This window comes from Pomacea canaliculata, linkage group LG9, assembly GCF_003073045.1.
Source record: "Pomacea canaliculata isolate SZHN2017 linkage group LG9, ASM307304v1, whole genome shotgun sequence".
In the NCBI taxonomy this organism is placed as follows: domain Eukaryota; kingdom Metazoa; phylum Mollusca; class Gastropoda; order Architaenioglossa; family Ampullariidae; genus Pomacea; species Pomacea canaliculata.
In genome coordinates, this window is record NC_037598.1 from 14,736,722 (window position 1) to 14,762,934 (window position 26,213).

A 26,213-nucleotide genomic window follows, 5' to 3' on the forward strand; every position below is an offset into this window, starting at 1 on the left:
AAATTTTATAGGAAAATGTCAAGCAGTGCAGGCGGCAGATAGGGGAAATGAATGATGATGATGATGATGATGATGATGATGATGATGATGATGATGTGAGCATTTATAGCGTGGTATTCCAGACAAAGCCAGGGTGCCCGCTCATTACAGACACAAAAACAGAAGACAGACAAAATTCTATGGCTCTATGAAGTGTCATGGAATCCCACGTCGTTCTTCTGCCAGATGACAGACCAAATGTCGATGAGACACATCTACAGTCACTGGACTGGAGCAGAATTGATAAGCAATCAAATACGTCGATCAAAGCATTGATGACGATGAAAGTTCTCCATTGGCTCCAAAGTTTCCAAAGAGAATTGTCGTCACTAAAGTACTGCGTCATTGTCATGTTGCGTCACGCTAGAGACGTAAAAGTCACGTGACTCTCTCAAGCTCGTCACCAACGGCGATCAGTGGTCGTGGAGGAACAACGCAGGCCGACCTCTCATCTTGCTGACGGCTTCTGTCCGGGTCTTCTGGAGGTAATCCTGCATCTTGAGTTACTTTAAACTAAGTCAAAGCATTCACGACTCTTTACTTTGTTTGTTTTGCTGGCATCAGCAGCAAATGTCAGCGATAGAGCAATGATAGTCATTGTACAGAAGGACCTGTGCTCACCACACAGTAAGTATTTTTTGACGGGGAAGAAATACAGAACAAATCTAGTCAACCATCCAAACTAAGTTAAACTGCAAGTACTTCAGAATCTCATTAGCACCACCGCCGAGAAAATGCTTTCAGGAAAAATAAGCAAAAAACAAACAAACAAACAAAAAAACCAACCAACCAAAAAAAAAAAAAAAAACCAACCAAACAAACAAAAAACAAACAAAAACAGGCAAGCTTCAGACCAGGTCGTGTGTGCCGTGACATGTAAATGAAACTAGCTAATGTGAACAGGTCAGACTTTTCACCTCTTATGATTATGTCGTATAATTTTTACAAAAGTAAATGGGCGTGAGAGCGGGTAGGAAAGAAAGAGAAAGGAGAGGAAGATAAGAAAGGAGATGAGAGAGGGAAGACAAGAGAAGTGAAAGTGAATGAGAAGCGACTGTGTGAAACGTGCTTGCCTTGTGCTGTTTGTAATCACTCTAATCACTCTGACTATTTGTACAGTTGAGTACATCTTCAACTGTCGCATCCTGATACAGAAGCATCTTTAGCAGCGCCGTCATTTTTATACATGCTTCATTTGTTTACAGAAGAGAAATGTTCGTTCACACACTTTTTTATATGTGCAGATTTCACAAAGGCACTCAGCCCTTCTTGTTGGGGAGTCCACATTGGACATTCACCAGAACCTTCTGTGAACAAGCTAAAGATTGCCCAGTAGGTTTCCAACCTCTTCTTTACTTTATCTGCTTCTTAATTGTTCTTGTAAAAGTAATTAGAAATCACTTCTGTCTAAACAAACTGAACACAATGGCAGCAACCTACAGTTCGTTGTACTGTCAAAGATTGTTGCCGGCAAGAGTCTTTTTTGGCATGTTGCTTACCTGTAGGCGAAACATTTTTGTTTGTTTTGTTGTCGGTCAAAGCTGTCTTTTTCATTTACTGTAATATTTATCTCTGAAAAGACCTTGTTGACATGATGGTAAAATTTCTATGATCATTTTCTAGCAAAAGATGATAACTTTTAAGATTTTCCAAGTTCTCGCGATGAGTTTCAAGGATTTCAAGGCCTAATGTAAATGTAACGAGAGGAAAGTATTAAAGGTCTGGTGAAGCGCAAAAATTTTTCCAAGTGAATTTGTAAAACTCGTTTTTGTTTATAAGTATGTCGATCATTCCATGAATAGTGACCATGAATCTCACTTAGCGGGGACGTCTGGCTACCGACCTGCAAGGTATGCCCTAGTTAATTAGGTGCAACTGTATACCAACGTGACGTCATGACGGACCGACCAACCGTTGAATTGAGGCTATTTAAACTGAATCCTTTCAACCCTTACCGCATCCCCCATTGTTGTTGCAGTGGTCTTCCCGCCGCCAGTTCCGTATTACCCTCCCCCTTACCCTCCCCCTTACCCTTACCCAAATCCGTTGCCACAAGGACCTCAACCACAGGCACCATCTCAGCAGCCAAAGCTCGCCCCACGAGCATCACAGCAACTGCGGCGATCCAAAAACACCAGCCGCACAGGCAACAGCAGCAAGAGGAGAAGATAAGAGATTAGTGCTTCTCCTGCTAGGCAAAACTCTTTGAAAAACAAAACAAAACAAAACAAAACAAAACAAAACAAAACAAAACAAAACAAAACGCCTTAACTCGTAGGCAACATCCCCAAGTCCAAGCGATCCAGCCATGGAGGGTGATGGCCAGAACAAGGATCTGGTGTCAGAAGAGCTTGCCAACCAGGAGAACTTGGAAACAGAAAAACAAACAGAAGAACAAACAGAAGAACAAACAAAAGAACAAACAGAAGAAGAAACAGAAGAACAAAAAGAACAAAGTTCCCCGTCGCCTTCAGTCTCCGAAGACCTACCCATCTTTGAACCCCCTTTTCCGTTTCCCCCCAAGGTCGTCACTACCCCCTTCGTTCCCCCGGAATGGGACCCGAGCATGCCGCCTCCCAAGGAAAAATGTGGTACTTTGACGGCAGTCATCCGGTACTGGGCCACCCAGGACCCTAACCGGCCAGCGATAGTCTTCCGATCGCCCTCATTGAAAGGTCGCACCATGCTGTCTTTCTCGGACCTGTACCAGTACTCACGGCGCTACGCCAAGGTCCTCAAGGATCACGGGATTCGGCGCGGGGAAGCGGTGGTGGTGATGGTGCCCAACTCACCTGAACGCGCCATCGTCGACTGCGGTATCATGTTCTTGTGCGGCATCGTCGTCAACGGTGTTTGTGAGGTTATTTTCATTTGATACTACATGAAGGGTTGGATGAGTTGTGTTGTGCTCTTTATGGACTTCCTGACCCATATGAACCATGCTATGGCAAGGGATTTACCCGCCTACGAAGCTCGATGTCCTTAGGTTGTCTTATCTTGATGACTGATGCTGTGGCCAGTTTGTATTGTACTGTGTGTGTGTGTGTGTGTGTGTGTGTGTGTGTGTGTGTGTGTGTGTGTGTGTGTGTGTGTGTGTGTGTGTGTGTGTGTGTGTGTGTGTTAGTGTGTGTGAGAGAGAGTGTGTGTGTGTCTTCGTGAGTCGTGTATAGCTGTGTGGAAGTTATCAGAACAGGCGAGCATTGTTACAGGGGAGACTACTCCGTATGCTTTGGTGGCTGTTGATAAGTGGTTGTCTCCCTTTAATAAAGTTGCTCATTGCTTCACTTGGCAGTCAAGGAAATATCTTGAATACGGTCGTTTCTAATCAGTCCAGCCGTGTATAGGTGGGAACTCCTGTAGCACAACGACTCTAGTCTCTACCCAACAGAGCCTTGTCTCATCTGGCATATAATGTCTTGGATAGTCTTTCCTGCAGCACCCTGCCACTAGGCCTTAGCTCTCCTCCATCACTTTTAACCTGTTTCTAATTACTGTTGTCACTGATCTAGCACCCGTAACCCGTCTCTAATCACCGTTGTCATCGCTCTAGCACCTGGAACTGGTCTCTAGTCACCGTCACTGCTCTTCTATTGCAGATGCCGGGTGACGAGGTCAGTGACCTGGTGTCTGTGATGCAGCGGTCGAGAGCGGTGGCGCTGTTGATGGACATCGATTACTACAAGGGCAGGTGGACCAAGCTGAAGACCTACATCCAGCTGCTCGACTACAATGGCCAGGCCACGTCCTGCCAGATGCCGCACTTACGCCTTTTTCTTCGCATCCGGAGGCGTCGACCTATCGGTATAGTTGCTGCTTTCTCAAGGCACTCTAGTTGTGGATCGGCGAGATTTCGGATGTACCTCCCAAACTCCCATGCGTGTGCGTGTGCGTGTGCGTGTGCGTGTGCGTGTGACTAGTCCGCCTGCTTCTCTGCAGATTTCTGATGATATCTATCCTTACTGTTCGTTCTCCTGATTTCTCTTTGCGTCTTCTTTGTTCATCCTCTATTCCTTGTCTGCACCATTGTTTCTCCTTCGGTATACTGACCATGTTTCCTACTTGTCTCAAACGCTGAAATCATTCTCCTTCGTGAATTTGATTATGTGCTCTATAAATCACATGGTTATAAAAAAACATTTATTACACCCTTTTTCTATACCCCACCTCTTGAAACATAAAATAAACAAGAAAGGTTACAATATTTTCCCCATCCGACCCGTTACCTGTAAAGAGAGGTAAACAAACGACGGACCTCACCTTTCCCAATCCTTTACTTTCTAAAAACAAACAACAACAAAACTGGACGCACTGATTGCCTACTCCAGCGCCACAACAAACAAATCAGCAAGGAAGCGAGCAATGAATGCATCGAGGTGATGAAGACTTTGGTGGGTCGGCAGGGCCGGTGATCTGATCTTCGACATGAACCACTGGTATTTCGACACGTTCGAAGGCACTCCAGAGCCGCAGCCGCAAGACCCCTGCGCCATCATCACCACGACTGGCGCCGCGGGTCATCATCGTCTGGTGCTGCACTCGCACCGCAACATCGTCGCCTTCTCGCGGGTCATGGTGCCCCGCACCACCTCCACCACACAAGGCTTCTTCCTCAACTCACCTTTCGGCTCGGCCATCGGGCACATTGGGCTGTCCTTGTACACCGGTGGGTGGAGACATGCGAGTATTACCCTTTTAAAAATAGTTCTTATAAAAGGGTGTTAATTGGACTAATTAAGAATATTAAAATCTTGCTCTTGCAGATATGCCATTGATTTATGACCTGTATTCCTGCAAAATTAGGTTAGGTTATTTTAGACACAGATCTATACACAAATTCTCTACCTAGATTTATTTATAACATTACTCTGATTGTTTCCAATCAGTAGCTTTTGCTTGTTAATCTAATAATTTCTAGTCTTGATGAGTGATCAAATCAGTTTAGACTATAAACAGACTTCTACTTACATGAGTAAATTTAAAGAGAGAGAGGTCTTTCAAGAAAAAAAACTAGTAATGAATTAATTCCTGAGATAATTAATTACTAATGCATTTTCCGTATGGTGATAGATAAGCTACATTTCCTACCATTTTAGTGATATAACACAAGCTGCATATTTCAATACACCATCTGCATATTCTAACAGACATTATGAAGATTTGGGGCATTTCATTGCAAGACACAAACAAGAGTTGAGACTATACGAACAGCTGCCCCAGGCCTCTAAGTTCTGAGTCTCCACGGAGTAGAAGAGAGACACTAATAACATGCAAGTTGCCTCCCATTATATGTACAAACATTCAAACTTGCCCCACGTCTTTAGGTTCTGAGTGACTTGGGATGGGTTTTCAGGAATGAAGCGAGTTGTGATGGACGCCCGGGCAGGCACGCCAATGGACATGGCCGAGTTTGTGTGTCTGGCTCTGTGGGAGGAGCAATGCACCAGCGCCGTTATCCCCCCGTACCTCATCCTCCAAGTGGCCAAAAAGTTCGTCCAAACGGAAACTGCGCAGAAAATCATGTTCATCGGGGTCACGGGTGAAAAGGTGAGCGAAACGCTTTCCACAGGTCTTCGGATCATTTTGAAGGACTTACATGCCGACAGCTTGGTTTGGTCTGCGATTATAACTGTTATTTCTGTAAAGAACATTAACATTTCAAACATTTTGTTACTTAGATGTCATCAGTGCGTGATCTGGCTGCGCTTATGACCTGAACTTTGTCCGCGGGTAGAAGAGATTGAGGATGTCGCTCTGCATCTGCAGGTCAACCTCCCGACGATCGAAGCGGCGCTGAACATCGGTCACGTGGCAGTGGTGTCCCTGGTCACCGCTGAACTCTTCCTCACCACCCTGTGGATGGTAACCAAGGCCAAGGAATTCCGGGACTGCTGCGTGGGCGCTCCCATCCCCAGCGTGCAGGTTCGCATCGTCAACGACATCGGGGTGCCCGTGCCCAACGGGATCAAGGGAAACGTGGAGATACGCACCCCGTTGATTTTCAGGGTGAGTCTCGCTCCTCTCTGCAAAGTTGCGACTGCTGTTGCTTTTGTTGCTAAGGCGATCCATTTGTTTGCTGTTCGTGTTTCTGACTCTTTTTTTCTCTTGCGATTTTTCTTTCTTTCTCTTTTTTTTCAGTCATGATGCTTACCTTTGTCACTCCCCTATCGTTTGCGTGAAGACAGAGATTTTTCGGAAGGCTTGCATTGCATTTGACGATGTTTCCTCTAAAATTTTTTTCTTTTTTATGTGTGGCGGGGCAGTGGTCGTGGTAGGGAAATTCTGAATGACGCTGGCATATAAATATTCACATATTTAGACATAATTCACTGAAGATGAGTCTCGTGCAATTTAACTAGCGGTTAATCTGAGTTTTCCTACAGTATACCTTTTAGTGAAAGGAAGGTAGAATAGGTAAATAAAAGAAAAAAGAAAGAAAGAGGTCCTATAGTTTAGTGGCACAAGGGAAGGCAATGACAAGTGGTTTAACCAGGTGACAATGCCTGGTGTGTGTTCAAAAAGGCGGGGAAAGGGAACAGGGAAAAGATTTCAAAATCGGCGTAAACGAGCCTGGAACATGTAACCTTTCATTTCGAACAAGAGTGCAACAGTCTGGGAGTTCCTCCATTTTCAAGAAACAAGGTAGAGAGAGAGAAAGAGAGAGAGAGAAAGAGAGAGAGAAAGAGAGAGAGAGAAAGAGAGAAAGAGAGAGAGAAAGAGAGAAGAAAGAGAGAAAGAGAGAGAGAAAGAAAGAGAGAAAAAATATAGAGAGAGAGATGGGGTGGGGATAACGAATCAGATCTGGAACTCGGAATTGTGATTGAGCAGGATACAGGTTAATTTCAAGAGAGATTATATCCATAATAGTAAGATTACAGAAGAAGAGGATTGTATCCACATACACAGTGTCATTGAAATCAATAAAACTAAAATCAATAAAATTAATGACACAACAGTCGTTATCCCTACTCTAAGGTTAATCAAGGCCTCTCTCTCTCTCTCTTGCCGAAGTGCTTCAGATCTGAGAGGTAATTGCTTAGAAGTATTTTTAGACTTGAATACACATTATTCAGAGAAGAATTCATTGCTGTTAATCGTATTGTTCCAAATCCTAATTGTAACAGTCTGTTACTCTTAATTTATTTGGGGATTTTTCCTAATCCTGTTTTTTTTTTTTTTTGCACTACTATTTCACTTATTAAATAAACGGTGTAATTCTCTTAGTCAGCAATAAAATATAAATTTTACTGCAAATAATTAAAAAGTAATATCACCCTGTAGCTATCAGGAAAGTTTTAAACTCATTTTTACGTAACGGTTGAGAAGGGACGAGGGTAGAGTCAAAGAAAGAAAGACATGCTTAGCGTCTAAAACGAAGTCAAGAAGGAAAGAAAAGGTGGAGGTATGTGAAGAGGAAGCAGGAAAGTGGGTAGTGAGAAAACCAAGTAGAGGAAAAAAATTAAAAAAACACCAGCTGATGGGGAGGATACGATAGGTGGGTGGGTTGGGGGGACTAGATCAGTAACTGAGTGATCCAATCCACTGCTTCCGTCTTCATGGGGCTTTGGAGAGAAAAAGGGGATACAAAAGGTGGAAGGGAGAGAAAGAAAGCATACTCAGATCCTGTTTCCTTAATTTTTCCTCAGTTCTGAAATGCAGTTCGACGTATCCCAGCCCCACAATGCGTCCACACCCAGAAAGACTTCAAAGACCGTGTCACGGATCACGAGTCACAAAGTCAATAAAAATCTCCCAGTGTGACAGATGACGTTAGGAAACTTCTACTCTTCATATACCAGGAAGATATTTTATTGCAGATGATTCCCTTCCACGGCATGTAGCCGAGAACACATTACGTGTTCTTCGAAAATGTCAAGACCAGGTAGAACTACTTCGGGCCGGTATAAAGACATGAACTTCATTCATTCATTCAGTTCCTTCCATTCTTCCTGACTACACGCAGAACGCAGCTCGTGTCGTTCAGATTAACTTTTCTTTTCTTGCTGCCATGTCCCAACTGCTTTATGACTAAACCGGAAGCAGGGGGCAGGTAGCTGTAGCCGTTGCAACATTATAAGAAACTTATGTTTTGTTGTTGTGTTTGGGAAGGGGAGGAGTAGCCTGCGGTAACGAGACTTTCTAGGTAGGGCAGGGAAGAAGGAAGGTAAACAGCAGTGTTGTAAGTGTCAACAACAAATAACTATCAAGGTGGCGGCGACAGGTGACAAGACGAAGCCTTCCCTAGAGCCGTACACAAAAGGTGCAATGATTCACTGGGTTTTTTTACCAGTAAAGAAAAAAATATTGTGGAACGAAGCACATAGGAAAAGGTTTGCATTGACCATTAAACAACATACATAAAAATGTCTTTCTTTTCGCAATGCCAGGTGCTTTTTAATAGGTGACAGCATGGATATCTTCCAGTGACAGAAGACGAACCGAAACTACAAGTGAAATGCCTCGGTGTTGATCAACGAGTTTCCGAAAATTTTGAGGACGTGTGACCTAAATACCTTATTTTCGTGGACTAAACGATTCGTCAGTTTAAGTATTAGCAAAACCTCACATTAATATTAAGTCCAATTTAATTGTTAATTTAATTGTTGATTGATTTGTCATACTACATAAAACAAATCGGTCGACTGTTTAAAAGAAATACTTTGTCCACTTTCTAAACATGAATGAAAAACGAAATTATTATCTTTTACTTTTATATTTATTTATTTTTTTTTTTTTGTCTGTTCTGTGTAGGGGTATGCTCACGACTTGGAGGCCACGGATGCTTGCTTCACTAAAGATGGTTACTTCAAAACAAACGACCTCGGGTGGCTGATGGGAGACATGCTGTTCGTGGAGGGACGTCGCCATGACATCATCACTCGTGGCAGTCTCAGCTTTTACCCGGCCTGGCTGGAGGCCGCCATCGAGAAGTGTCCTGGTGTGGTGCAGGCAATAGTCGTTGGCATCCCCCACGAGAAATTGCACCAGGAGATCTGCGCATGCGTCTTGACCTCGAATAAAGATCTCACGATGACCACTGTAAGTTGCTTGACAGTGAAGGTGCTCATGTGATTTTTGGAATTGTTAGTTTTGACGAAGACATATTTCTCGTCTCTCTCTCTCTCTCACTTAGACACCTCTCTCTCTCACACACACACACACACAAACACACAGACAGAGCGCATAATCTTCTAGTTATCTGCATCATGTCATAACCTTCAGAGCAGCAAAACCTTTCACTTCAATTGAGTTTTTTCCCCTCCTTTTCGTAAATCCACCTCAACTTTTCCTCCACCCTTACGACTACCTGGGTGCAGCTCTCTCCTCAAACCTTCTGACCTCATGTGCTCACCTGTCGTCAGGTCAAAACTCATTTCCATGCGTCTAGCCCTTCATAGAAATTTCCCTCATGTTTCTGTTTCGCTCCTGTCACGGCGTCACACGGGGCACAAAGGATATGTTCAGCCCGATCTATTTTCGTTCTCAGATTTTCTTTCTCCAGATTTTCACTCCCCAAGATTAAGTTAAAATGTAGGGACAGTGAGCATTCAGTGATTACCGTCCTCATGTCGCCATCTTGCCAGTGGACCGTCGACAAGCGAGCCTTAGAGATAAATGTATTCTCTGAACCCTTATCTTCACCACGATGCAAACTCGAATACAGTAGCTTACACTTGGACTAATTATTAAGATAAAAAAATTTTTTAAATCCCATAACCAAGAGGTCATAGTGAAGGAAAAATGGAGAGACAACGCCGATTAATGTTTAATGTGCTTAACTGCGGAGTGAAAAGGTCGTCGGTTCGAGGTCTGATTGGTCCTATGGTTAGAAAAGTTCCTTCTCGTTACCGCTTGCCAGCCTGAAAGCTGCTCTGTAAGAATCTGTTCCTACCTAATTTTTTAGAGAGGTAATGCCGGTTGAAGGAAAGGGTTGGGATCTGCCTTGTTCTAGTCGGGGTGAGCTACGTTCACTGACCTTTTACTGGAGACATAGCGTCATTACGGAAGGGACACTCGAAGCTCAGTCTCTGAGTTTGATTTCCACCTCTGTCAGTACTACATATTTATATGGAGACACAGAAGAGTTAAAAGTTTAGGTACCTCCAGTCACCTCACAAAGATCATGTCACGATGACGTAGAATACCCAACGTCAGAAAAAAATATTCTTAAATATTTAGCTCAGCACTCGTACAAACACAAAACAAAATAAATATAAAATTTCAAGAAACTGATTGTATAGAGCAGAACACCCCACACACACACACAAAGAGGTTCGGGACAAAACGTGACCCTGTCACGCCAGAAACGTGACTGACGATCCTGAAACGTGTGATCGTCTACTCGTCTTTGTCTACAACCGTCCTACCCACCAGCCTCTCCTTCAGAAAATTTCCCACCAGAACCGCCCCTACCGAAAAGATGGGTTGGTCTTTAGAGAACGATCTTTACCTTCTTTTTTTTTTTCAAATCCCAACTGTTTACCTACCTGCCGGTGTCTGTTTATCAGGATCTTGCATTACGCATATATTTTTTTTTTTTTCAGATTCGAGAATTCGTGGAGAACAACTTTTTCAAATCCCCCCGACCTCGATTCTATCTTCACTTCGACAAATTTCCTGAGAACCAGTCGGACAAAGCAAACAGAGATGAGTTGGCGCTCATTGCGATGCGCCGACTTCAGTAGATGGAGGGAGAGCCGATATGAATGTTGTGGGGCTTCACACAGATCCATCATTACACCCCATCATTAAACACAAAACAAACAAAACCAACGCCGCAGGTCCATCATTTCACCCCATCATCAAAAACAGCTGTATTTATCAGTATTAGACATTGCTGAAAGATTTATGTGCAAAATATATCAAAGCCGCAGACATCCGAATTGGATGCAACTATATATCAGTACCGCAGGCCTTTCAAATAAATTGAGATGCAGCTATAATTAGTTAGTACATGCAAATGAGTGCAACCATGTATATAAAAGTTCCATCGTAGCTTTATGTCGGTAGAGATGAGTACACCTGTATATTACGGACTTGGCTACAGTAATTCCAGGACCACTGAAACAACTTTGAACGAAATTTGTCTGCGGAAGTCACGTGTCAACATCAGAGTTACATTTGAGCACTCTTAATGAAAAACTGAATTTAGCTGAGTGTCAGCCACTAATGAACACGGCCAATAAATGAAGGAGGCTGACTCATTTTGACGCATCTTTGAGTTTGTGTGTGAGTGCTTGTGCTTTTGTGTGTGTGTGTGCTTGTGCTTGTGTGTGTGTGTGTGCTTGTGTGTGTGTGTGTGGGGAATGATATTTGGAGGAAGGCGTGAGTTCTTCAGAGAGGAAGGTTCGAATATTGTATGGGGTCAGGATTTTTTGTGATCAAATAAATTTTAGATTGGAATATGCTCGATGCTCATAAAGTGAAACACGAACTGCCTGATTTATTTATTATTTATTTATTTTTTGCATATGCATTGCACACTCTTTCATCTATTTTCCTTTTCATCTATGACAGTAGGAACTCTTATCCATGCAAAACACACATCAATAAAGAAAAATCTTCACCTGTGCGCGCTCACACACACACACACGGATGTAGGCACACGCACCCACACACACACGCACCCACACACACACGCACCCACAACCACACACACTCACGATTTTTGATTGTGAATATAACAGAGTTTGGAGGAGAGGTGCACAGGTGTCACGGACATGTCCTTTGTGGCCAACTACCTGTCGGAAAGGTGTGATCTCGACCTTGTAGCGAGCATTCCACACGCAATTTACTTGTTTGTGTGAACCACAGCCAGACCGGGAGGGCACCCAACACGTGAAGACCGCGATAACCTCCACTCTAAGCACGCGATAACACTTGACACGTCACGAAACCAGACCCTCCTACCTACATCCCCCTCCCCAAATCCCAAATCACTCCCCTCCCCTCAACCCCAACATGTCTTCGTCTCCCTACAAACCTGGGCCACCACCACTCGAAGGGAAATTTCCGTTTCTCTATAAATAACTCATCTCCCTGCTTTTTTAAACTTCTTTAAAGATTGAGACAATCGTGTGAGATCTGAGACCTCAGCCAGCACCAACAGAGGCTGCTGGGAAGTAGGAGACTTTCGCCTACGTCAGGTGCATTGCAGATGACTGACAATGTCCCTTGAGGGTGAGATAGGTCACGTGTGTATTTCCGAGTTTTCTGGAGTTCAATGGTCCTCGGGTTGTCCTTTACAGTGTGTAGCAACTGAGGGCAGCTATCAGGCCAGGAAGTAATAAGGACCAGTGTGAATAGAAAGCAGGCTGTGGACATTCAAATGTAGGTCTGTGGCTGGCTGTTTTTTTGTTTGTTTTTTTTTTTTAGAGGAAGAAAAATAACGAGCAAACGACAATCTTTCGCCTCGTGTCGTGGGGCGAGTTGGTGGCCATTTCTTTCCTGTGCACGAGTTCGCCAACGAGTGAGTACGAGTAGACTTTTTCCAGGAAGACTGCAGCGATTATGAGCACAAGATTACGATGTGCTTGAGGAACATAAAGTCGACAGCGACATTCGCCGAGCAAAACAGGTCGTTGGTTCGAATAACTAAGTGTACTTGAAGTGAGATTTCTAGTTTCGTCGGCTTCAGCGACGTGAAAATTTCTCTTATCAACTCTTGAGTGTTGTCAAGATGAGGTTCTTGAGCTGGATGTGTATCGTGTGTGTGGTGGTTGTTGTTGTGTGTGCTCGGCCACGCGAGTGGACGAGGAAGAGAACGCCAAGACAACCAGCTCCTCGACGACGAGAGAGTCATCTGAACTGACGACGCCAATGGCATCGCTAGATGAAATCTGGGCACCTGGGAATTCATCTGTGGATACAGAGTGCGATACAGCGTATGTAGACAAACACTTCAGAGGAGCGAAGAAAGATTATCGCCGGAAGCAGCCAGAGACGCTTCTGGAGGACGACCTGCACTTCCGGTGCGAGTTCGTGCCGTTTGGCGATCGCAAGGACATTGGCCGGACTGTCCTGCGTTTTGCGATTCTCCGTGTGCCACACGCTGGCCAGGGAAAGAATGGAAGGAGTTTACAGAAGCCAAAGGTTGCTGGCGATACGAAAAATCCCTCACGTGCTGCGGCAACCTCACCTACATACCGGAAGTTCCAGACGAGTTCATCTGCTTGAACTTCAGCAAAAACGCGCTGACGACTCTGGATGTCAGGACGTTGGCAAACGTGACTGCCAAGCTGCAGGTGCTGGTGTTGAACAGCAACAACATCTCCGTCATCGAGGAGGATGCGCTGGCCAAGCTGACGTCACTGACGCACTTTGAACTGGCGTACAACGCCTACAAGCCAGGTCTTGACCCTTCAAATTTCACCACAGCCCTCAACCGGGCAGCTAACCTGACTTTGTTGGCCCTGAATCTGACGAGGTTCTCCAGAAAAAATGATGTTAAGGAGTCGGGCTTGACGCAGGTTCTGCTGGGCCTTAACCTTACCAACCTCACCTACCTGTACGTGGACACTGGATACGAATACAACCTGAACCTGAGCCACCTGGCTCACCTGCCAGAGCTGCGCGTCTTCTCCATGATGTCGCACAGACTGGGCAGACTCACGTGCTGCACGTGCGAATACAATGCCAGCGTCACCGGAAGCGACCTCGACCAAAATGGCGACCGTGTCCCAGACGATGTTTCCCAGTATTGTGATAACCCCTGCAAGGACCCCGTCGACGATGGTTCGACGGACGCACTAGCGCCGAGGGCGCGGAGGATGTGCAAGGGCTCCGTGTTAAAAAATCTCATGATCTTGGATTTAGCTGACAACAGCTTGGTCCACATTCCTTGTTTCTGTTGCTATGACGACCATGGCAACCTCAGCAGTTTGGTGCCGAAACTGGAAAGGTTGTCGCTGTCGGTGAATGCTATTCTCACGCCAACCGCCTACCAGATGAAGTGTCTGGGGGAGCTGAAGAGCTTGGCGCTAACTGGGAATCCTCTGAAAGTCATTAAATGGAGAGTCTTTCAAGCCCTTCCGAAGCTCTGCATGCTGGACCTCAGGTGTGTTAACTTTGCTAACTTCTTCTTTATGGAGAATTGTCTCTTTTACAGATGTCTTACGAATATCAGGGTGGAGTAGAATGTTCTTTAATTAGTTAGGGTTTTGACACGTCATTCTGAATTTAAATATCTAGTACGGTACATTTTTAAGCTATTGGACTGAGCTCATTGCAAAATAATATTTTCCCAAATGGGGTTATTCTCCCTTTTGTAGACAATTATGTTACTGCTACAACTTAATACTTTTTTTAGCTTTATTCTTGTAAAGGCACAACGTACTTTACAATCATGATTTACACAAAAATGCAAAGACAAACACAAAGCATCTCTCTCACACTCTCTCTCTCTCTCACGCACAATGCATACTACCATCTACCATCCCTCAGACACGCATGAGTGTACAGTGAAAAAAATTGATTTGTTAGGCAGACTCATAACGGATAATTATCCACAACTATGCTTAATTAACATAATTATAGTCCCAGCTGCATCTTCCGGCAACGTAAACATCCGTGTACAATCGTGACGTCAGTGTTGTTGATCTTCCCCCCGTGCTTGCTGATGTTTGAAGACGCGAAGGGAAAGTATTCGCCCAGATTTGAGAAGACAGTATGGTCATTGGGAACATTTAGGAAATTAGTATTTTTAATTAATAGTAGGACAGGGGACTGTCAAGACTTTTAAGGTGAAAGTGTGTGTAACGTTCAGAAGACGTTGAAGGACTTTTTAACTTCAATACTTTAACGGTCATTAAAAGGTTTGGGTATTTGATTAAATCCAGCTTCCTGGCCTTCAAGATCATAGCATGCGCTTTTTTTTAAAAAAAAGAGTTCTTATGTTTCAACGAGAAATTGAAGATTGTAGCTGATAAAATGTTGTTTAACAGTTTTATGCGTTTATCCGTGCATCGCCATCAGCATTCATCAGCGACACATGCGACTTCTTCTTTTCAGTATGTCGTCGTTGTCCGTATGCAACAATGTCCTTATTGATGCTCAACATTACTTGTCATCAGTTTATTTTAATAACAATAAAAACACTGTTTGCCGCTAAGTTTTCTTTTCCTCAATGTATTTCATATAACTGCATACAGTTACAACATAGGATGGACTGGTCTCATTTTGAGATACATGCATAGTGCAATTAATGTCACGTGACAGGCAGCAGCAAATAATTCAAATGATGTTGAGCTCGAGACGTGAAATAATTAATTACAAACATGATAGGGTAGTAATAAAATATAAATTTTTATCCCATTCATCCAATCCATCCTCCAATTAACACAAATTGATTAGCATAGGTCAAGGAACTCATTGACTGAATAAATGAAATCTTGAGGGAAAAAATCCAGTCTGAAACAAACAAGTCAAAGAATAAACTTCAAATAACCTTAAAAAATAGAAATAAACCTGTGTTTAATGAAGGATATGTTGCAACTCCAGTTTTATTGTTTCTCTCGGTGGTGAAAAGCTTTTAATTCCCTGTGGAGTGGATTGGATTAGGGGATGAAGTGGGACTTTGTGTACGTCCCGTTACGTGTCCTCAGGTGACCGGGAGGGAGTGTTGGGAGGGGAAAGCCCGTGTGACAGGCCAAGCTTCATTACTCGTGTTGTGAGGTCTGTGTAACGTGGAGCACGCATGACTAGAGCAACTCCCGAGGTTAACACACCAGCAGGCGGCTGTCTTGTTGACATGACTGCCATTCCTCTTGGCGGGGAGCAGATCGATGAGTAGATGTAAACAACAACACCGACATTAAATTAGACTTTTTATAGATGAGCCAGGACTGCATCATGCACCATCTGCAACTCGCTCTGTGTGTGTGAGAGAGAAGGAGGGGAAGATCAATTAGAAGACAGTCTGACAGATCACATAAATAATGCGGGGTGAGGGAGGTCGGGAAAATTCTATTTCAGGCGCCGGTCTAAGTATATGTTTTTATTAGAAGTAAGGTAAGAAAAAAAATCACGAAAGAGTGAATGAACGACACAACAGAAGACAGGAAGAAAAAAAGAAAAAGGACGAAGGTGCAGGAGAAGGAAACTGTGTTATATATGTGGTATATGGGCGATACATTGGTATATGGGCGATACATTGGTATATAGGCGGTACATTGGTATATAGGCGGTACATATATTTTATGTGGTACACAGGCGGTACAACGTGAGGTCCTATAACGCGGGTACCGTGACGTCAAAAAATGGTGTCATGCCTCGACTCAGAATGTGTTTGAGTGTTCAAGCCTCGATTCAAGTTATCGCGTAGATAATTCATATCTCACGCCTTTTTGTTATCTGTTCTGGGATAAGGTAATTTGAGGTCAACGTGGACAAAAATTAAATTTTTAATGCTGAGTCTTTGTGTGAGGACTTTAAACTCACTCACTCATTTATACTTCCAAGTGAACGGTTAAAATCAGTACCAAACCACAAAAAGTTATAGTTGTGTTGCAGCAGCGAGTAATAAATAAAATGTATCCAGAGACGAGAGAAAGTAATAGAAGATCAAGAAGGTGTTAAGAAAAAGCTGTATCATAATAGACCACATTTTACACTTTTTGATCATATTTTACATGTAATGAGCAAAAATGTCAAGCAAATGTTTCTATTCAGTCCTCTAATGCTTTCTTTCTTTATCAATGAATCAGTTCAGCAACAACAAAAAGTAAACATAGGATCCAGCTGTGTCCCAAAGTTGTACAAATTTTTCTTATAGCCCCTGAGTCCTGAATCAGTTGTTGAATTGTTTGTGTCTGTATTTACACAAGAAACTGATAGGCTTAAAACTGAAATTAGACAAAAAACCCAATGTAACTGCTTTTCACAATGTGACTTTTCTCATCCCACGAACAATGGTTTTACGGACACACGGAAGTCGCCATGGCCACAATTACTCAGGAATGTGCTTGTCGACTAGGGATGAGCTTCATTGTCATTTACAGGGATTCGTGATTGAAAGAAAAAAAAAAGAATGAGTGATGCAAATTTTAAAATCTCTAAAAATCGCCTTGAATTCAAATTACGTATGTCGTTTGGAAAATGTTTCTTCCAAGTATCTAGCTCCAAAGAGATAACAAAAAGTATTCAGATTAAAGCATTAATATATTATCTACCTAGAAAAATAATCCCTGCAACGATTAAAATTAGGAACAACAATTTCATTACTTTCAAACTGAAAAGCTGACTTATTTAATATTTTGTAATGCTTTCAGGATACTATGTATATGAGCAACTACATAAATATAGAAGTAGTATGTATACACCTCTGTGTTCGTGTTCGTATAACTGCATCTTTGTGAGATCGTGATGTCCCATAGTACGAGCTGGGCCGGTGCCAGGGTGTGTGGTACCCGAGGTGAAAGACAAATGCTGCATCCCAACCTCCAAAAAGTGAATGAGTAATAAACATTCAATAATTAATTTATAAGGGAACAGTTCGTGCAATGGACTCTTTACAAAACTTTACACCACTAACGCGATCATCTGCATCCACACAATCACGGAAAGTAGTTTAAGAAATAAGGAAATATAATGAAGTACAGAAAGAGGCAAATCCTGTTCATAAAATATGTACAGCAATGTATTAAGTGTACAAAAATTATTCAAACCTATCTGTACAAACTCTCATGATGTCGTTTCCACTGCCATAGACACTACCCGCTCCATCCTAGTCTGTTCCGATTACCTGTTGACCCTAGGTACAACCTGTAATAAAGTACACCTGGCAGACGGACATCTGGGGACCACTACTGTGTCCACAAGGATTCATCGTAGAAGAAAAAGATACATAAACTAACATACCCCCAGAATCTTGTTAAAACACAAGCTGTTGAACTAGAGTTTCTTTAGCTCACCTGGCGTGGGTTCGTTTACTGTTCCTCGCGTGAGGTTTATTGCTGCAACTTGTAATCATTGAAGTGAAAGGAGGGTTGTAAGGTGCAAGTCTCCCACATACTGAGACAGTGCTTGATAGCTAAACACTCACCCTCGACCTTTGACCCCGCTTAGAATTAGGGGGCGTAGAGTATCACGAGCTCTTATTCTGTCAGTGTGAAGCTTCTGACAGTTGGGGAAGAAAACCTAAATTTATGAGAGCTGTGCGTTATCTTCCAACTTGAGGGTCTTCTACAGTCTAAGTGTTTATTTTATTATATTTTTTTAAATCGAAATCAGGATTCTCGCGATTTTCACGGTTCGGAATTGTCGCCTTCTTCCAGTGTATGGTTCATTATCAAATTTATTCGCTTTTTCATTAACTGAAATCACTATTTATGTACAGTCACTTCCCACCTCTCCATCCATTCGTTATGCTAGGCTGTTGACAATCTCAAGCGTTATCTGGTAATTGAAAGTTTTGCAGTAATGAATGAAAGAAAGGCGAAACCCTCACAAGATTCAGATGAAGACCTCAGTTTCTCTACTTCCAAAAGTCAATAAGCGACGGTGGATTGGAAAAAGAACTATTGGAAGGAAGAAGGAAAACTTAAGTAGAACGAAGGAAAAAAAAAGAATGTTTCGAAGACTAAAATTAAACTGAAAAGATATTGTCTTGAGAATGCAATGGTTAAAGTCAATTTTCCGTATTTGTCTGACTGGAAACACAAGGGTGTCGAATGACTCCCGGAAAAGGAGATTTTAAACTCTGAAACATTGACTAGTTATTTATTTGACACTGTGGAGCACATTTTAAACACTGAAATTTTGAAGAGTTTCTTAGTTAAGACTGTAAAGTATTTTTATAAATAATTTTGTAATATTTAAAAATTATACCGACGTGATAGTTATTATGCATATCTTTATAGAAGGTTGATTGTTTACAAAGGTTTACTAAAACGATCGAGGCTTACTGTTAACTCAGTCTTATCAACGCGATCATGGATGAATTATTGTTTGCAAAATGATTGTTTAATGCTTAAAAATTACTGTTTATTGCTTAAAAATTTCTATTTATTGTTTACCAAAGTTTGCCGATACGGTAAGACGAGGTTACTGATCTCACAGGTTTACCAACGTGATGTACGCGGAAAGCGAGGCTTTCAACCACAGCGCCCTCTGCTACCTGACCATCCAGTCCAGCAACTGGTTCTTCGACCTCAACCACACAGCCAACATGCACGCGGACCTCTTCCTCGGTTCCAATTTGAGCTTCGTCGTCCTGTCCTACAACAACTTCAGGTGAGAGAGAGGCGATATTCTTCATATTTCTTCTCATAGCAGCAGTCATTGCTTTGGACAGATGGTCCTCACGACGATGATGACACACACAGGTCCCCACCGACAAGATGCATGACAATGACAATTCTTTGTTAACGAGGGTGAGAGATGCTTTTCCCCATCTAGCCGTTGCGATAATTTGTAGGGTCACCTGGATCACCTCATATATGAATTGGAATAATATTTTTATTGTTTTAGATGTGTTGGAAAGTAGGATGGCTGCTCGTATGGAACTTGTTTGTGAAGTTCGAATGTCCATCACACCAATGGTTGTGTCTTTTTGCAGGGACGTCGACCAGGCCAGACTGGAGAGGATCCTAACACCACTGCAGACCGCCGAGTACCTGTACATGTCTGAAATCGGCCTGTCCGAGATTCCCCCGATCATCCAAAAGAACTTCACCACACTCAAGGTCCTCGGCTTCATGTCCAACATCCTGACCGGGCTGAGTCCAGACACCTTCAACTACATGGTAAACCTGCGGAAGGTGGAGCTGCAGGACAACCACCTCACCATCATCAACGTCAAGGCCATAAAGTCGCTGCTGAAGCGCAAGGTCACCATCGACATGCAGGACAACCCCTTCTCCTGTTCCTGCGACCTCAGACTTTTCTTGGACGAGTTCCAGATGTACCGGGGGAACCCCAGAGGACAGTGCAACTGGCGTGGTAAGTAGTGGCACATGAAACACGGTGAGGGTGAAATCAAGAAACTATCATTGCTAATGTTATCGCCAAAATCCTTAACATTGTTATCAGGTCGAGGCAATACCGATTCATCATATAGCGCTTAATTAAATTATACCATATATATCAGTTGGGAGGAATACATTCAGATTTAGGGAAACAGTATCTTGCTCTGAGCTCTTCTCAGTCATTTTGTAAAATATTTTACCCCCTAATAGACTTTTAATAAGAATATACAGGGTTTGCTTGCTTGCATGTCTGTGCATATTTCACTAATAATGATGGGTGTTACAATAATTGTCGTAAAAATGATAATAGTATAAAGTTAAATAATAAAAGTACAACAAAAATAGTATAAAAAAAAATATTTATAAAGCACTTAACCTAATAATCCACACTCGCACACGCGCGCAGTCACTCGAAGAAAAAAAGCCAACAGGAACACATTGAAGGAGAGGAAAGAATGAAAATGCTGACAAAAGAACTTCATCTTGAGGGATGATTTGTGAATACCTTAATTAGCTTAATTGTGTATTAGCTAACACTACTTTTGTTTGTCTTTTCTTTCTTTATTTATTTATAAAAGGAGATCCAGCGGAAGCCTGCTTTGAAGGCACGGAGTACCTGTGCCAGTCACCCGAGAGTCTGAAGACGTTGCATTTAGATGATGTCATCATCACGGAGCAGCAGTGTCTACTCACCTTCCAGCAGACCGTCGTCATCCACGCGCTCTCCGGCATCTTCATCATCGTCTTTCTCTTGATGATTGTTCTCTACAGGCCAGTATTTCTTCTCTCTTCAGCAGCTAAGTTTCTTTTTTTTTCGTATCTTCTCTCGTCCTCTATCATGTCAGGTTCATATGTTCTAGGTTCAGCTCTCGTCTCGGGCGCGCTGTTCTTTAGGTGCGTAGATGTACTTGTTATTTTTCTGTCTTCGTGTAGCGAGCATATCATTACGTGTGTCTTCATGTTACCTGTGAAAGTGACTTGTGTAGACTGCGATATAATGAATCACGCACGTTGTGACATGTTCACGGTGACGCCCACATACGTAACCGCCGATTCACCACGATAGGAAAGGCAGATCATCATTTCAATAATTTTCCTTACTCAGACTTCATTTTTTTGTTTCTCCTTTCCTCACATTTTTTTTCAGTTGGCTGAAAATCCCCCATCTACCTTCTCTAGTGCGAGTTTACTGTCCTCAGTATGTCTTGTGTCACGTCTAAAGGTCCCTCGCTTAGAGCGATTGAAAAGAAAAGTTCGTAACAAGACCGGAAAATCCGCAAAGCTTTCCTCAGAAACCCTTTTCCGTACGAAAGTAATTATGCGTTGTGGTGGAAACACCTTCAACGAGGTAATGCAGGAGGTAAAGCTCCATCAGCGGCTACGCCTGAATTAATTGCATGGTGGGCGTCACTGAGTGCGTCACGCTGCAAGGGAGAGAGAAGGAGGGGGGGGGGAATTGGTGTTTTACGCCGTGTCAGCAGCTAAGGCTATATTACGGCAAGCAGCCAGCCCTGTAAACAGATGCCACGTGCAGAGAAAGATCAGCGTGCCCGAGACGAGAAATGAACTCAGGGCAGCCAACCTTCACTGTATTGGTGACAGGCGCTAACAGCGCTAACCGTTGCGCCACCGGACCGCTAAGGGAGAGAGAAGGACAAAGAGAAGCAGAGAGAGAGAGATGTGTAATGAAAGAGAGAGATCGTTTATTTTTTCTCACAAGCGTGTTTGTGTGTGTGAATGGAGTAATGGCTGTGACGCTGTTGAAGCTTAGGTGTGTGTGTGACATAACTGTGACGTTTGTCGACTAGCGCGTCACCGCCTGCTTCAAGCGCCGGCGGCGGCGGTGACGCACGCTGAAGGTACCTCTTGACGTTCTTTACCTCGTTACACGGTAATGCAAAACTGGGTGTATGCGGTGACGTGAACTGCTGTGCATCGTGACGTCAGCTGTACACGTTGACGTGAGCTGCTGTGCATCGTGACGTCAGCTGATGACGCGGGCTGTGTACAATGTTGTGTGGTGCGTTGCAGGTACCGCTGGCAGTGGCGTTACTGGGTGTACATGATGAACGTCCGGTGGTCAAGACACTACGACGGCCCCTACAACCGACGTGCGCGCTACAACACCTTCGTGTCCTACTGCAAGGCAGACAGCAACTTCATTCTGACGAGCGTAAGATCGGGTAGTTCGCGACACACTTCTGTCACTCACTATGTATGTCCGCTCCAACTTTATAATGGATTTTTCTCCCACTTCCCGTCGTCCGAGGGGTTAGAAATTCTCCGCAGTTACTTATTTCCGGCGACAATGCAATATTGAATCTTTTATCGCAGTCCAAAAGTAGTAAAATAATTGTTTTAAATTATGTCTGCAGCATTAGGGGAGATAGGTAACTGCTGGTCTTGGACCTCTCACACTTTTCCATGTTGAGTTATATGCATTAAAGAAATCTCGAGAACTAAGGATACAATTATTTATTATTATTATTATTATTATTATTATATTATTATATTATTATTAATTATATTAATTATTATTATTATTGCAATTATAGAACACACTCCTAAGGAGCATGCTCTTAGCGCTTAAGAACAAGAACGACACATGGACAGCATACTAGGGGCAGAACAACAAGTAAAGAAGGATAAACAACAGAACTGACGACAAATAAAAGACAAATAAAAAAAAACGTAAAACTGGTCATTTCAGGACATTTCAAATAAAAGTGTGATTTTAACAATAGACTTTTACTTGTTTTATTCTGCCTGCCTAGACTAAGGTCGTGTGTAAGATTTGATAGATCAATTCTTATTATTATATTCTGTGATAAACATTTATTTTTGTTTTCGGCCATACCACATCCCTACAGGAAGTGTATTTCGTGTCTCGGTGAAGTGCTCGTGTGAGTGCCTGGCGACATCAAGTGCGTTCCTGCGTGTGCGCGTGTGAATAAACTACATGTGAACGTGCATTATTCATTTAGTGCGTATATGCTTGTGTATATATATAAAGCATTTGAGTATGCAAGCTATATGTGTGGAAGTATATATGTAGGTGTTGGCATGTTTGCCTTTGTAAGTGACCTGTGTGTGTATATATGTGAGGGTTGGGAAAAGTAAGGCAGGCAGGGTGAGGAGATGGGCACTGCCCTCACATAAAGATTTGCCCGAGAAAAGGGAAGTCTCTAACACTTTCCTTCCTAACGACCTGCAAGAGGTCACGGGATATTTATTAAAAAACAAACAAACAAACAAACAAAAAAAAAAAAAAAAAAGCTGTCTGACGTTACGTTTGTGTCCTGCAGGTGCTGCCCCAGGTGGAGCGCGGCAGACGCCTGCCTCTGTGCATTCACGAGCGCGACTTCGAGCCTGGCAAGTACTTCACGCAAAACGTGGTGGAGCGGATGGAGGAGAGCCGACAGGTGCTGATCGTCCTCTCCAACGCCTTCCTGCGGAACGACTGGTGCCGCTTCGAGCTCTTCGTTGCCCACCGCTACGGTCTGATCCACCGCCGCCTGCCGGTGACCGTCGTGCAGCTGGAGACGCTGCACATGGAGTACATGGACGCTCACGTCATCACCCTTGCTGCAGGCCACACCCTGCCTGGAGTGGCCGGGGCCGGGTAGCACCACACACCTGCGAGACATGTTCTGGCGCAAGCTGGCCGAGGCACTCAACCGGAACGTCAGGTGATTGGTTACGTTCTCCTTTCTGACGACCTTTTGCAGACGATGCGGGTGTTTGATGGTCTGTTCTCTCCCGACTGGCTTGTGAACGAGCTGGTTGTCCTGTTCCTTCTCGATGATCTGTGGTATCTGATGGTCGGATCGAGTGTTCTGGTATGTGTTTTGGATGGATCTGAGACTTTCATTTTCTTACCGAGTTGGGTGAGTTGCCGATGACTAAACAGTTATAAGTTTTAACTGTGCATCGAAGAAAAACAACTTGGTTCGATTCTTATTACAGTATACATTATTTTTTTAAATACGTGTTTAAAGTTTTTTTTGTTTTGGTGGGGGTCTTGAGTTTTTTTTTCTGTGTTTTCTAAGCTCATTAGTGAGGCATTCAGGGTTACTCCTTACACAGCCTTGGGTTTGGGTTAGGCATATGCAAGACATCCACATCCCAAATCGGTGGGAAAGTGAACTCGCTGTCCGGTCTGACCATCTGACGGCCTGTCATGTCACGAGGCTTATGTCTTTCAGTTTCGATCCGGCAAGGTGCGCCCACGGACCTTTTAGCACAGACTAACGGTGCACACTGATATCCACTGAGGTGATGAGTACATTAAATCTTTGAAACGTTGTGCAACAGGCCACAGACAGACCAAGAACTTGGGATAATCATGCGTTTTCCCCGCAGTGCCTTGATCTTAATGGTTGGTACTAGTTAACAGACAATTGTGACATCATTTAACAGATTTCAAGTGTACTATAAATCACATTGACTTTGCCACCAGTCGTACATCATCATCATAATCATCATCATCATTATCATCATCCATCATCAAGTGGCGAGTGCACAGAAACTACAGCACCTCCTCGAAAAGATTCTGAAGGGGCAAGATCTTTTTTCACATACCCCCCGCACAATACTTGAGATGTGATTCTTCACAAAGTAAAAAAAATAAATAAAAAAGTAGAGGAATCGACAGAGAGAACAAATGACACATGACAAAAGGGTTACAGAATAAGCAAAAGTTATAGCTCTTGATTCAAAAAGAGGAAAATGAAACACCACTTTACTACAAAAAAGTCACTAATAAATACAGGAGTTTTATTTTGGCACACTGACTTGCAAGCCTTGAAAGTGATTAATATAATTATAAAGTTTATCTTATTCTGAATATTATATAATTTTTTTGTTGGGGTTATTGGATGAGATATTTTTCAGTAAGTTTTGTTTCTTGTTAAGATTTGCTGTTAACACTAAAACCAGCAGCATTGTTTAGATGCTACCGCTGTGTAGGCGCATGTGTGCATGGCTGCACTCAAGCACCTCCTTTTGTTTTTTGGTAATGTGCGAGTGCTAATGTCTTTCACTGTCACTATGGAGTTTGTCTCCCCACCCCTAAAGCCAAGCATCTTCCAAGAACATGACAAACTGTTCTGGTGAATCATATTAAATAAATGGCTGTTATTGGTTCAACGTGATGACCTACTAAGACTAGCTAAGATGCTGGGCGCTGAGACTGGATCTGTAATTTACTGTACCAGCAAAATACAACCACATTTTACTGATATAAAATAAAATACAACCACGTTTTACTGATAATGTCAACAATTTATCTCCCCTCCCCACCGTTCCTATACACAGTCTGCAAGATTTATAATGAAATAATCCATTTTACAGTTTAGAATTTCTTGCTCAACTGTAAAGTAAATGTATATATTTTTGTAAACTATTTACAAGTTTGACTGAACTGTATAAAAGTTAATAAATAAGATATTTCATAGGGCAAGAGTGTAATAAGAGACTAGTTGTCTCAAACGTCTGATTGTGAGCAAACGAACCTTTCACAAGATGTCTTATTATGATTGCAAGGAAACATGTTTACAACTGAACTCAGTTCTTGCACAAATAACAAGGATGTAGAAATACTTCCTTGTTTTTAGCAGCTGAGAAAATTTAAAATTACTTATTGTATGAGCCATCATTCATCTGCACTTTCAGTCAACATGTTCTTGTCTATTAGGGCATGTTGATCTTTAGTGAGCTGTGTAAGTTTCAGAAATCTGAACAAGACTCACAGTGTTGCAAAGAAAGGAGGGAGGGTGAGAGGAAATTATTAGACACAGGTCTGGGAGTACTTTCTAGCTTGCATTGATCTGTGAAAAAGATGTCTGTTAAAATTGTTTGTTAAAAACATATGCTTGGTCATACGAGGTTCAGCAATGTACTGCGTGTGTGCACATGTGCATTTTATCTTCATACATAAGATCTAAAGCTTCTCTTTAGAATAAAAATGAAATGTTTTGTTTGCATTATTCATAAATAAAGAGGACAGGATTATTTTATGAGTTTATCTTCATGTATGAAAAGCAAAGAATTAGGAACAGGAGGGATGGGGATGGTAGGTGAAGAATACAGGATCTTGACAAGTCTTGACATCATTTGTGGTGCTTATTGTCATTTTCCAAGTCCTACATCCTAATGGAAGATGCAATTAGCATCAACATCGCAAAATATACAGAAGTGTCATGCCTTTTTAAC

The 26,213-nt window shown here is 42.7% G+C and overlaps 2 protein-coding genes across 4 annotated transcripts; both read left to right on the top strand.

Annotated features, from left to right (window-relative positions):
• The first annotated feature begins 376 nt into the window (after positions 1 to 376).
• LOC112571696 (putative acyl--CoA ligase YdaB) lies at positions 377 to 11,243 on the top strand. 3 transcript variants are annotated; one of them, XM_025250913.1, is made up of 9 exons: positions 377 to 524; positions 1,284 to 1,371; positions 2,018 to 2,899; positions 3,636 to 3,840; positions 4,365 to 4,702; positions 5,390 to 5,583; positions 5,803 to 6,042; positions 8,788 to 9,075; positions 10,581 to 11,243. In XM_025250913.1, the coding sequence occupies exons 5-9, from the start codon at positions 4,462 to 4,464 to the stop codon at positions 10,719 to 10,721; spliced, it is 1,104 nt and encodes a 367-aa protein (XP_025106698.1). In that variant the 5' UTR covers positions 377 to 524; positions 1,284 to 1,371; positions 2,018 to 2,899; positions 3,636 to 3,840; positions 4,365 to 4,461; the 3' UTR covers positions 10,722 to 11,243. The 3 variants fall into 3 exon arrangements, with proteins under 3 accessions (XP_025106698.1, XP_025106697.1, XP_025106700.1); XM_025250912.1 differs by having other exon boundaries at positions 378 to 524; positions 4,440 to 4,702; XM_025250915.1 differs by having other exon boundaries at positions 378 to 524; positions 2,018 to 2,894; positions 4,440 to 4,702.
• An 824-nt stretch (positions 11,244 to 12,067) lies between these two features.
• On the top strand, positions 12,068 to 26,012 carry LOC112571695 (toll-like receptor 13). Its single transcript, XM_025250911.1, has 6 exons — positions 12,068 to 14,092; positions 19,093 to 19,266; positions 19,592 to 19,974; positions 20,579 to 20,771; positions 22,032 to 22,173; positions 23,306 to 26,012. The coding sequence occupies exons 1-6, from the start codon at positions 13,620 to 13,622 to the stop codon at positions 23,624 to 23,626; spliced, it is 1,686 nt and encodes a 561-aa protein (XP_025106696.1). The 5' UTR covers positions 12,068 to 13,619; the 3' UTR covers positions 23,627 to 26,012.
• Positions 26,013 to 26,213: the final 201 nt, after the last annotated feature.